General features: G+C 36.7%; 1 protein-coding gene across 1 annotated transcript in view; it reads left to right on the top strand.

The window, feature by feature from the left end:
• Positions 1–270: 270 nt before the first annotated feature.
• The window catches only part of VRK2 (VRK serine/threonine kinase 2), a gene marked incomplete at its 3' end in the record, with an annotated part of 62,024 nt that continues 48,677 nt past the window's right edge, over positions 271–13,617 (top strand). Inside the window, exons 1-7 of the mRNA XM_083379596.1 lie at positions 271–314; positions 2,540–2,680; positions 9,450–9,505; positions 11,032–11,101; positions 11,349–11,436; positions 12,045–12,153; positions 13,435–13,527. Of these exons, the coding sequence (XP_083235722.1) occupies positions 2,545–2,680; positions 9,450–9,505; positions 11,032–11,101; positions 11,349–11,436; positions 12,045–12,153; positions 13,435–13,527 (552 nt within the window). The 5' untranslated portion in view covers positions 271–314; positions 2,540–2,544. The remainder of the gene's footprint in view (positions 315–2,539; positions 2,681–9,449; positions 9,506–11,031; positions 11,102–11,348; positions 11,437–12,044; positions 12,154–13,434; positions 13,528–13,617) is intronic.

Here is a 13,617-nt window from a genome sequence, read left to right on the forward strand (position 1 = left end):
AGGTACCACGTGGAGGAAAAAGGGAAGCCGCACGGAGCGGGAAAGGCGGGGTGTGTGGCTTTAGTTGTACATAAGGTAGGTGGAAGGGGCCAAGAAGGCAAAAGGATCTCTTTGTACCCTTGGGACCGGGAAAGACTGTGCATGTGTGTGTGATGCCTTCTTCAACTTCCGTCTCCGAAGCGAGAGCGAAGAGCTTCGGCCCTTTCCGCTTATTCTCCCCTTGTCTTGACTTTTTTTCAGTTTTGGGCGAGAGAGTAATAATGGCACGAGTGTGAGAATCAAGGAAAAAGGGCAACTAGCGGCTGTCCTAGGAGGTAACTCCATGGCCAGCTCTGCTCCATTTGTGGTTTCTTGGTCACCACCTCAGCTATCTCTTGCCTACTCACTCTTTTCAGTCTTAATGGAAGTAAGCTGAGAGTGAGTTGGGAGGCCAGAGAATTTTTTCTAATTTTCTAAATGTTTTTAACCTGCCCTCCCCGAATATTCCTCCGCCCTGTTTAATAAGTCTATAACCCGGGGAGTGATTCCAAAGTTCTTGGTGCTTTCTTAATATGTGTAGGTACTATTAGAGTACCTGGAAAGCTGGGGAATGAGTTCCCTTTAAGGCTGCTGGGAGTAGCGTGTCGTACATGTAGCCTCCACAAAGATACGGTAGGTCGTGAAAGTGGCTTCCACCGAGTTGCTGAATATGTCAGTCCTGCTTTTGTTGGAGTTGATAGGAAGGGCACAATGCCTCCCACCTCTTTTCGGATGCTCTGTAGGAATACATGTATGTAGTCTATTCCCTCATAAGGAGGGCAGAGTTGTAAGAAAGTTTGACTTGCATGTTAATTCCAGGGAATCTTTCAAGCTCAAGTCATCTCTTCTTGCACAGTTAGCATGTTTCACCCCCTGGCTGTTTCTTGGTCAATGGGAATATAGTTGAATATTGAGAGGTATACATTACATTAGAACATCTTCTTTTATTTATATTTTATCTCTGGAGGCAAAGCACATTTCTTTCTAAATAAGAAAAAGTAATAAAATACAAGTAATCTATAACAATACATTGTTTTTTTAATTTCAAACTTACCTACAGTATAAATCATTATTCAAGTACACTGTGAATATAAAGTACTCACAACTCTTACTTCTGTAATTGCTAGTCCAAGTCACAGTTGCCTTTATTTTTATGTGGAAGTGAGAGCTTTTAAAAAAAAACAATTCCTGAAACAATAACAAAATTGGCTTGGGACTACAGAAGGTGTAGTCTGTGATTCCTAGGAAGTACTATTTTGCAGCACATACACAATCTTGTTTTTGCTTTTAAATATTGTCTTGCCTTAGATGGAATGAAAGCAGATACAGAGTTGTTTCGCTTTCTAGAATTTGCGTTTGAATTTTTGTGCACTTGGTCTTGTGACTTTATTTTCAATTGCTGTCACACAGAAATTAAGGAAGTGAGTTCTTTACTTATTTCCATGGCAGTAAAAATGTCTTAGCCCACTTTTTTGTTTTTTTTAAAAAAATAGATATTATGATATAACTAATAAAAAGAGTAAAACATTCAGGTTTTTTTCCAGGATAAGAAAAAGGGTTGAAAATTTGGGTTTGGGATTTTGACACCAGTCTTGGATTCGAAACCTCCCCTATTACTGTAGTGTGGAATTAATGAAAGTAGTAGGAGAGTGTTTCTCCTCACCTTTGTTAACTGATCCATTTTCTTCTCATATGTTAATAGGGGAAAGAATCCAAGCAGAGAACATACAAAGGCATTAAAGATGCTTTTTGCTGTGAATTTAAGTCTTGACAATGTGCTGCTTTTGGTTGCCTAGTCAACATGAGTTTAGAGCACTGAAACCAACCATGCATTGTATTACTCATGGTTTTTTAAATGAAATGCCTTAGTTATAGCTAAACTATAAGCAAGCAATTGTGTACATAGAGAAAAACAGCTGAAAAATATCTTAAATTGATATTATTGCCCAAAACATTATGAACAATATTGCATGATGCTTAATTTCAATCATCTTAAGGGGTTTTCAGACTTTAGTCTCAAGAAAAAAATGTGCTTATTATTCACACAAGAAAAACAAAGTAAGAGGGAGGCAAATATATTCTGACTGAATGTATCTAACAAGTGAAGATCCATCCAAATAGTAGTGCCAGAATCAAGCCAATCATTTGCAGTTTACAAGGGAAAAGTCGTTATTACTAAAGACATCAGGGAAGATTCACTCTGAACAGCTGAAACTGACAAGGCAAATTATCACTATTATATATTTATTATAACATTCCATTCTCACAACTCAAGGTGATTGTATTATGGCCAAAGCTGCCCTTTACAAGTATATTCAGCAAGGATTTCTTACATCATCAGCTGAATCACTTTATGATGTAACAAAGAGGGTAAGCTTGCTGATATCTCTATTACCAGAAGATGACATTATAAGGTGGTGGTTTTGGTTTTGGTTTTTTTTTAAAAAACTGTATAAGAAGGCTATGGAGAAAAAGCATGTGCTGTTTTTTCTAAGGGTTGTCTTTTATTCATTCTGTTCAGGCATAATGCCTCCCCAAAAGCATAGAAAGAACAACCTCCCAGATCCTCTTCAAGAAGGAATAATATTGATGGATACCCAAAAACGGAACTGGAGATTGGGTTCTATGATTGCTTATGGAGGATTTGGCTTAGTCTACCTAGGTAAGATAAGTAGTATGAAATATTTTGTGTGAGAGAGCTTACAACTTGGAATCATCCCTCAGTAACTAGGAAATGTATATATTCCTTTGCCCTCTTCCCCCCCTCCCCCCTTTTTTTGGCTTCCTAGAAGTCCACTGTGACCAGTGATGGGATTTAAATATGTGAACAACCAGTTCTCTGTGTGGATGCCGCTTCTGGAAGTCCATTCTGGGCCTGGGCAACCAAATATTAGCTACTGGTTCTGCTGAACTGGTTGAATCGCACCACTGACTGTGACATATTGGACACTGCAGATGTTAATATTGAGCTTTATATTTAGTTTGCAAAAGAGATTTAATATTTTATACCCCACTTTATAAAAGGAGGAAAAACTATATTTTCCTGAATAATAATTAGGATTTAAAGGGTCTGCTTCTAAAATCTTTGCACCTAAAATGATGAAATCAGACATTTTCCCAGTTTTAAGGGTCTACTTTTGTTTTTAACCTCAAATAGCTGAAACTTTTTTTTTAAGTTACAGTACTTCATCATATCCTTGATAAAAGATTTTTGAATCTTTGATTTGGATATGACATTGAATCAGGTGGTTTTTCTGATTCAGGAGCAACCAAAAAAGCCAACACAGTACTAGGCTGCATTAACAGAGGGATAGAATCAAGATCACCTGACATATTAATACTACTTTACAATGCCTTGGTAAGGCCACACTTGGAATACTGCATCCAGTTTTGGTCACCATGATGTAAAAAAGATGTTGAGACTCTAGAAAGAGTACAGAGAAGAGCAACAAAGATGATCAGGCGACTGGAGGCTAAAACATAAGGAACAGTTGGTGGGATTGGGTATGTCTAGTTTAATGAAGAGAAGGACAAGGGGTGACATGATAGCAGTATTCCAATATCTCAGGGGCTGCCACAAAGAAGAGGGAGTCAAGCTATTCTCCAAAGCACCTGAAGGCAGAACAAGAAGCGGTGGATGGAAACTAATCAAGGAGAGAAGCAACCTGGAACTAAGTAGAAACTTCCTGACTGTTAGAACAATTAACCAGTGGAACAACCTGCCTCCAGAAGTGGTGAATGTTCCAACACTGGAAGTTTTTAAGAAGAGACTGGACAGCCATTTGTCTGAAATGGTATAGGGTTTCCTGCCTGAGCAGGGGGTTGGACTAGATGACTTCCAAGGTCCCTTCCAACTTTATTATTATGTTATTTTTTAAATTTCTGTTCCAACCCAAATATTGAATAAATTAAAACACATAATTTCTGAATATTTCATAATTTTAATACAGAATTGAAACTAGCAAGAACTAATATTTTGAATTAAAAAGTGAAAAAATAGAAAAGAGAGCAAAGACAATGCAGAAATCAAAGAAAAAAAAGTGACTTCTGATTTTTTTACAACAGTTAAAAGGATATAAAATCTAACTTTTATTACAGTATTGCGTACATTTTCTCTATATTATTTTTATTCTAATCCTCAAAACCATACATTTTTTTCTGTTTCCTATAAAAAATAAGGGGTTTTTAATCATCAAATTTTGACAAATGTCTTATGGTATTTCTAGTTAAAGCAGTCAATTTGGCTATCTCAGCATTCCAGAATCTTCACAATCCATTTCTTCCCTTGTGGGTAATTTCCCAATATTTGTTTATATAGTTGTACTTCATGGTGCAAAAAAATCCAGTGATTATGTTCTATTAGTTCTACTTTGCCGCCATTCCCCACAAACCCTGATTCCAGAATTGAAAGTTGTGAAGAATAGATGGGGAAGGGGGGTCTAGGATTGGTTTCAACATGGTTATTTCTCTCACTTGCACTTGAAAAAGAAACCAGATGTATATCAGGTAAAATTAAAGAACTTTATATCTTAAATGCCACATGAGGCACAGTCCTGGATAGTTTACTAGGATTAGTACCCAGGCAGAAGCTAGCAAATGTTTTACTTTCCTTGATTAAAATATTTTTTACATTATATAAATATTCTTGCCTTGCTTTAGTTTTGCAGTACTGAAAATTGTTAAAGTGACGTTTCCTTGGTCTCCACTTGAGTACTAAACAGTTTCATTTCCATTTAGCTTCATTGCTCATTTGAGTAGAAATAGAAAATTAGGAAAGGAGAAATATGTAAACAAGATTTCCTTGACCAGAGGACTTCCAGATTCATTTAGTTTATATATCTTGGCTTATCAGATGTGAATTCTGTAAGTTGTTCTAAGACATCTGGAGGGCACCTGGCTAGTGAAAGGTGATACAAAAGATGAAGGAAAACATAAAACTAAATCCTATCTTCCTAGCTGTTACTTTGCAAAAGTAGTAAAGAATTTTTTGGGGGGGGGAGATATCACCAGAATTTGTACTTTCTGATCTTGGAATGTCTACAGATTGTAGATATTGTGATGTTAGCATATAAGTAATGCCCACAGGAAATTAATACTCTTCAAAATTTTATAACCACAGCATGCTTGCGCACAAACCTCCACTTTCTTGAGGCCATCCATATTTGCAAAATGAGTATTTGTTGCCAGAGCTCCAGCAGTGGCAATGAGATCAGCTGTGGACAAGAGTTGGGAATTCTATTTAATTGCCAATAGGCACTGCTTTCCTCTTCCCTCTGTGCAAACTTTGCCTGCAAAACTGACTCCACAAGATGTACTGCAGGCACTTTTTCCATTATTTCAGGAGATGATTGCTACACAAATAAACTGTTGTACATGGAAATTTGTAGGTTCCAGCTGGCAAGCAAAACTAGCAAGTTACTTTGTCGGACTTCTGGGTGCCATGGTGCCAGGTTATCATTGTGTGTGTGTGGGGGGGGAAAGCAATATTCTCCAGAAGTGTGCTCTGATGTTACTTTTGCTTGTAAAACTAACAAAAGCTATGGGGGAAAGCCATGGCTTAACGGCAGAAATCATGCTGTGCAGGCAGAAGATCTTTCTTTTCTTATCACAGAGCAAGACACTTTCAGCGGTTAATACTTGGTTAGCTAGGAAAAAGGGTCTTACTCTATATGAAATGGATGCATTGCATATCCTTTTATTAAAGTTGTTGTACAAATTAAGAAAATCTTGGGTTTATATAGTATTGGGTTTATTTATAAAGCAAATACATGCATAAAATGGAAGAGAAGTACAAACAAAAGATTAAAGCATTGATTTGAACAGCTAGAGGTTATTATTAAATGCCTTCCTCATGTTCTGCAGTACACCTATCATCTTTTCCAATGAATGTGGTCAAAATGACAGAATAACACATTAGGAAAAGGTAGCCAATGTCTTCCCCTCTCAGTTATTTTGTTATTATGTATTCTGATTTGGATTTCAACTGCTTAAATTAATATATTCTTTATTCAAATAGAATAAAATTCTTTATTGGCCAAGTGTGATTGGACAAACAAGGAATTTGTCTCCGGTGCATACTAAATTACTTTGAGCAGAACTTTAAAAATTGTGTACAGATTAGAAGACGTTTATTTTAAAAGGCAATCATAACTTGATTGGAATTAGTAGTAGTTGAGTCCTAAGAGGTGAAACTGAAGTGATATCTGGAGAAGATCCACTTGGAATGGGCCTGATGTGAATCCTATCAAATAAATACTAGTGCTTCATTGGACATAATTGTCCACATTTTCGTGCAGCATGGGACAGAAATTATGCAAAAGGACTAATTAGACTAGGGGTCAATTTCAAAGTCCTGTTGGAAGTCATCTATTTTCTACTGGTGTAAGATAAGGAAAGGAAAATATGGATATAGCCAGTGTGGGGGTGAGAAACTATTTACTTCTCCTCAGAAGGCTTAACATGTAGGAGTTCTGGATTCTGAATCAGGGTTCCTCAAAAATCTTCTTAGATCTGTGGTGTTCATCTCCCAGAATTATCCAGACAGCATAACTTTGGTTGAAAATGTTGAGAGATGACATCTATGTATCTAAATCTAATCATATCCATCTTAGGAAAAGCTGCCCTAAATTATGTTATATGGGGAAGCCTGCAGTTCCAAGTCTGTTCTAGTCCTTCATTGAATAATGAAGTCAAACTGGTGATTTCTTGACATATTTCTTTAAATCTTTTTTTTAATTAAAAATTTTAAAGTACATTTTTTTAAAAAGCATAAACCCCATCCCCCCTACCTTTACTCCAACCCATACCCTAACCCACCCAATACCCCTACCACCCCCACATGCAACCCCCCCTGACTTCCCAAAGCTGAATACAGGGTATTATTTTCACAATCTTAATCTAAAATATACTAACAAACTATAATTACACTTTAAATCCATTCACACTTTAACTCTGTTTAAACATCACAATATATATCTCCATTACAAATATTCTTCACATATTCCAAATTCTACCTTTTCTACCTAATTGAAAACTTTAAAAATCCATTCTTCTATAATAAACAAATCAGCCTTCCTCCAATATAACAGTATCAAAAATTCTACTATAGTTATTAAATTTAATTTCTATAACAATACAATCTATAATAGTACCCTACAAAAATAGTTATACAAAGAAAAAAGAAAAAAAGAAAGAGAAAAGAAAAACCTTATCTTTTTCTTAAAAATCTTACATATTCCACTAAATTACTTTAACTTTTAAAATTGTAATCTTGTACAATTCAACCATACATAATAATACATTGCATCATCACAACCACATCTCCAACATTTAGACTAGCAATTTAAATACATACATACTAATTTTTAAGATCTACTGTAAATACCATCCCCAAATATCCACCATTATTAATTCTTGATTATCCTACTATCTTTAACAAATTCCATTACTAAATCTTGTTTCTATCAATGTCCTCCTTACATACACTTGACTTTAATCTCTACTGTTATTATTATTGTTATTCCTTGAATCTAGATGCAGCCCGTGTCATTCTTTGAATCTTAAGATCTTTAAATAAAACCAAGGATTGCACAGCTTCCGAAACTATTTCTTGTAACTGTCGCTCTTCTTCTTCCTTTCCTTTTTTAACTTCTGAGGATGATGGTGTGCCTGCTCTCAATACATTAGAATAAAAATCACGTGCCTTCCCTACTGTATTAAGGCAATATCTTTCTCCAGAATGATTCACCACAATCCCCACTGGTATCTCCCACCTGAACCGAAGCTGTTGTTTCTTAATTCATCTGCCAGAAAGAAAAAAAAATCTTTCCTTTTTCTCAAAATTCTTGGGGGAATCTCTTTCAGAATCAAAACCTCCTGATTAGCCACTTTAAGTCTTTTATTATAAGAGATTTGAATGATCTCATTTCTAATCTTTCTCTTTGTAAAATACACAACCACATCCCTTGGCAGTTTCCTTTGTTTAGCAATCCAAGAATTAACACTTTTATCTATCTTCCCCAAAAAATCTTCAGGTTGAAACCCCAAAATAGACGCCAAAGCACCCACCAACGTCTCTTCCAGATTCTCCTGCGGGTTCTCTTTCAAACCTCTGATCCTCAAGGCGAATTCCATATCTCTATATTGCATTATCATCATTTCATCTTCAAGTTTTTCCATTTTATTCTCCACTTCACCTATTTTAGCTTCCAGCATCAGATTATTTTGTTTCACTTCTTCCACACGTTCATCCAGGTTCTCAATACAGCCTGAGAACACTTGAAGTGCCATCAAAGTATCCTCCCTTATTTTCTTGCATTCCTTTTCAATAAATTCTGCCACCTTCTCAAATATTTTTTCAGACTGGATTTTTAAGGCATCATTTAAAGCATATTGTAAATCTTTTAAAATCAATACAGATGCAGCAGCTTCGGGGGGTAACTTCCAAGACTGTGTTCCAGACTGCTGAACAAGCAATACCTCTGCACTTTTAAAAACGGGTCTATGCAGTTTGGGAGCCATTTTTGCGACTAATGATTTTCAGTACACACTTTCACTTTCTAGTCCATTTATTACTTTATAGTTAAACTGTGAAATAACCAAATCTTGAAAATAACTTTTTAGCACCTCCAAATTATAGCAAGCTCTTTTAAAGTTTGATAGTCCATTTTACATATTCCCACTCAGTTCAAGCAGTCACTTTACTTTGAAGAAAAACACTTTCACTTCTTGTTAGAAAAAAAAAGTCCGTCAGGCGCCATCTTCCCCTTCTTTAAAACAATCGGAGTAGGAAGAGAATTTGAGTTTCAGAGTTAAAGCTTTGTACTTGCTATTTATACTGCTCCTGCATCAGCTCTGCTGCTACCGTAACTCAAGATGACAATCAGATCCGGCAGGAGTGGATTCAGCGTCTTGTTCTGCCTAAGCAGAAGAGTCCTTCGTTCCGGAGTATTCCCAGGCTTCGGGGGGGCTCTCACCCTTCATGCCCCAGAACAAATGTTCTGGGCCACTAGGGGAGCTCTACCCCTACCTGGAAGCTCCCCCTCCCCTCTTTGCCCGAGGAGAGGGGTTTTTGAGCGGCAGAACAGCTGATCACCGGCTATTCCGCCGCTTCAACGGGATCGAAGGGCCGGCAGTCGAATCTGACCGTCCTTACTGCTGAAGAGCCACCCGGAAGTCCCCCTATTTCTTTAAATCTTGTAAAAACAGGAATGATGTTAATGGTAGAGCTTTATCCTATGTCATGAACAAAACAATGAAAAAATTACATTCTTTCATTTTTAGCCAAATTCTTTTTAAAGAAAAATGCTTTTCCTGTTTGTAATATAATTTGTGCAAGAACATCATATCTTCTGTTGTTGAATTGAAATTCAGTTTTGGATAAAGTGGTTGAAGTCTTCCATAACTTTCTCTGCCTTAATTTTGTCTTGCAGCTTCCCCTTTTCTTGATGTTCCAGTAGAAGACAATGCTGTGCACGTCATTAAAGTGGTAATTTTTATAACTTTAAAAATATTGTTGCCTTTTTATTATTTCTAATCCAATGGAATTGCATACTTTCCTTACATTATTATTTATTTAAAGTGAATGTACTCTTTTAGACAGAAGATTCACAGAGCACCTTAAAACAATACAATACTTGCTCTATCAATTACAATCTTAAAAATATGCAACAAAGGAAGGAATTTTTTTTTAGAAAAGTTAGCACCATGTATTACTCTGATTCTGGTATTCTTTCCAACCTTTACTAACAGTTTTTATAGGAGGTATCTGTATTGTGTTGTTGGTGATCCTGCCTGTTGATGAGTACTTTTGAGTTTCAGGTCTCTTTCAAGAAAGACACACACTGATTATTCCAACAATTTCTTTATTGTTCCTCACCTATAGACAGAATCTTGCCAAACTAAGGTAGACTACTACCTACATGAAGGATATACTTGTGAGAACTATTAGGGAAAGGCTGTCTTCACCCTCTTTCTCTCACACAAACTATCTGAACTGAGTTGTCTCTTATTCCTCTGGAATGCAGACCTTCCTTCCTGGAGTCCAGCCTATTAAATTCCATCACATGGTGTGTGGATTGGAAAGCATAAGGTGAGCATTGTATGCTCTGCTCTGGAACTTGTGACCAGAAAAAAAATAACACTTAGAATGGAATACTCAGTAATAAGCCAATCCACTTCCCAACTGCTCTCCCATAGAGATGGAGGTAACTGTTTTTTGGAATAGCTATATAGTAGCCTCCAGCTTGATCCACCCATTTATGCATTCATCTTTCCTTTGCCATCTTCTTCCACCAAAACAAATGTGGCTCTGCTCTGTTCAATTTTTCGAGTTACTGTGCCCATAGACAGATGGGCAGAGCTACTTTACTTAGTGTCTTTCCAAACTTCTTTGAATTAAAAAAATGGTATATTTAGTTAAAATAGTATTTTTAAAATTACACAGGAAGTTTACTTTGATCTCCTTAGTACTAAAATCTTTCTTATTGATTAATAAAATGTCAGGGATGCCTGATTCGCTTGTGCTTTCTCCATGACCTGAAAGACAAAGTTACCACCACAGAAATTATAAATTTCCTAAGAAGGACCACGCAAGGCAGAATCAGTCTCCCAAAAGATGTTTCAGTTATCAAAGTCTCCCATGCTTTCATTCCTTTTTGAAAATTTTGTAATGTATAGTTGGAAGGCATTATCCTCATAAGGGGTCTACATAAAACATGGAAAAAACTTTTTTTTATAATTCAGACAAAAGGTTTGCCTTTCAAAACTCTGCCAGACTCTTTCAAGCCAACCATAGTTCAACAGAACTGGAGCCTAGAATGCCTTGGTTGTTCCGGATTTCAAAGCAAACAAAATCTAGATGGAGTGACTAGACAAAGATGATGTGTGTTGTCCTTTCTCCTCATATTTAATCAAGCTCCACTTCTTAGCACTTTCCCTATTTATGTGCAACACTCAGTCATATGTAACACAAAAGTGACATGAAACTTTTTGCCTTTATATATATCTCTATAGGAATATCTTGAAAACGGGCCCTTATTTTCAGAACTGAAATTCTACCAACGAGCTGCAAAACAAGAACATAGTAAGTCAGGCAACAGAACTTTCCTAAGTCAAGCTGCCATTAATACTTTTTCAGGAATAATAGCTTGAGAACAATCACTTGGAAAAATTCAACTTTTACTTCAGTGTCACTTTTAGCAAATGTACCTAATGTGTATATTCATTTTAATAATATTGTATTCTGATGTTTCCAAAAACCATAATTATGTTTCATTTTTAAAAGAAGCTGGACAGTTTAATGAACCTGTTTTCCTCACATGTTTCCTCAGTCAAAAAATGGATGAAGCTGAAAGAACTAACATTTTTAGGCATTCCTCTTTTCTTGGGATCAGGCCAAGTCAAACATCTTGGTAAAAGGTAAGGAAGACATTACAATACAGTAGAGCTGAACAAGAATTCTGGGGGTAGGGAATTTTATTTGTCCTTCCCTGAAAGAAATGAGGAAACATTTTAGGATAATGTGGAAGGATATGCTTTGCATAACTGCCACATTAGATGGATTAATACCTAATCTAGTAAAACAAGTAAGGGACGCGGTGGCTCAGTGGGTTAGGACACTGACTTGTCGATCAGGTCGGCAGTTTGACGGGTCGAATCCCAAGTGCTGCGTAGCAGAGTGAGCGCCTGTTACTCGTCCCAGCTTCTGCCAACCTAGCAGTTCGAAAGCACATAAAAATGCAAGTAGAAAAATAGGGACCACTACAGTGGGAAGGTAACAGCGTTCCGTGCGCCTTTGGCGTCTAGTCATGCCAGCCACATGACCACAGAGACGTCCTCAGACAAGCGCTGGCTCTTCGGCTTTGAAACGGAGATGAGCACCGGCCCCTAGAGTCGGAAATGACTAGCACGCATGTGCGGGGGAACCTTTACCTTTATAGTAAAACAAATCAGTTTATTTCACTCATATACATTAGCTTTTGTTGTTGGCAGTATGTTTTCATTGTTTTTCTTTGTGGTCATATTAGTTACAGATTTATGGTGATGGAAAGATTAGGAGAAGATCTTCAAACCATCTTTGAAAGAAAAGGAAGAACATTTGACAAGGAAACTGTTCTGCAGATTGGGATGCAAGTGGTAGGTATGAAACCTCAGAGTAAATCTGGGATGGGGATCAATGGGCCTTTGAGTTTTAGTTACTGTCTTGCATATGTAAATGATCTTTGTTTAGTTTTGCTTGAAAGAATGACTACAAAGAAGAAGGACTTTCTCCACCTTTCTCTTCCTTTGCTGTAGTGATTTGAAACTAATTAATTAAAATTTGAGCTGAGCTTCTGCATTTCATATTTAAAAGATCTTTCTAGTCTGTCATGACTTACATAGATTTTTATTACTTGAAATCTAAAAATTGGCAAAAAAAAATGAGCTGCATTTTACCAGTAGTGTGGCACCAAATTTCAGTGATATGTTTTCAGAAGGTTCTGGAAGGTGGGAATAAAGGCTGTTAGTTTCTTAGCCCTTTCTAAGTGATTGTTCAAAATATACTACCAATGTATTATATTTGATGTTTAATCAAATAGTTTACCTATTCACTCTGGATTAAGAAATATGTTTTTCCTTCAAAATACAGATAGTCCTCAATTTACAACAGTTCATTTAATTTAATTTAATTTTAATTCCATTTATATCCCGCCCTTCTCCGAAGACTCAGGGCGGCTTACAAGCTTAGCAGTAGCCTTCATTCTATGTATATGCCTGCTTATTAGGGCTTTCGCCCCCCCCCCCAAGCGGCATTATTACAAAGTCAGCTTAATTGCCCCCAACAATCTGGGTCCTCATTTTACCTACCTCGGAAGGATGGAAGGCTGAGTCAACCTTGAGCCTGGTGCAGGGGTAGGCAACCTCGGCTCCCCCATGACTCATGGACCCCAACTCCCAGAATTCCCGAGTCAGTGACCATTCAAAGTTACAATGGCATTGAAGAAAGTAACTTATGACCATTTTTCATATTTACGACCATTGTGGCTTCCCCATGCTCAGTAATCAAAACAATTGACTCATATTTATGACGGTTGCAGTGTCCTGGGGTCATTTGTTCTCCTTTTGAAACCTTCTAACAACCAGAATCAATGGGGAAGTCAGAGTCACTTAACAACCATACTTCTAACTTAAAAACTACAAGGATTCACTTAAGATCCGTGACAAAGGTTGTAAAATGGGGCAAAATTCATTTAACAAGTGTTTTGCTTAGCAACAGAAATTTTAGGCTCAATTGTCAATTGTAAGTCGAGAACTACCTGTAATATTTCTCTTCATGTATTTAATAAAACTTGTTAAACCTTTAAGCTTGTGGGGATGACTGTAATATAAATACCAATACTGGTTTCCTTTGTAACACAGTCTTTCCTTGCCTACTAGCTCGATGTCTTAGAATATATTCATGAAAATGAATACGTGCATGGGGATATTAAAGCAGCAAATTTACTTTTGGACTACAAAAATCCACATAAGGTAAATAAATATATCCCATATACATACATTTTTTATTTGTTAAATGTTCCTTGATTTTGCAAAAAATCAGGACGGTGGAGACATTGTAGT

This window comes from Vipera ursinii (assembly GCF_947247035.1).
Source record: "Vipera ursinii genome assembly, chromosome: 1".
Taxonomy (NCBI): Eukaryota; Metazoa; Chordata; class Lepidosauria; order Squamata; family Viperidae; genus Vipera; species Vipera ursinii.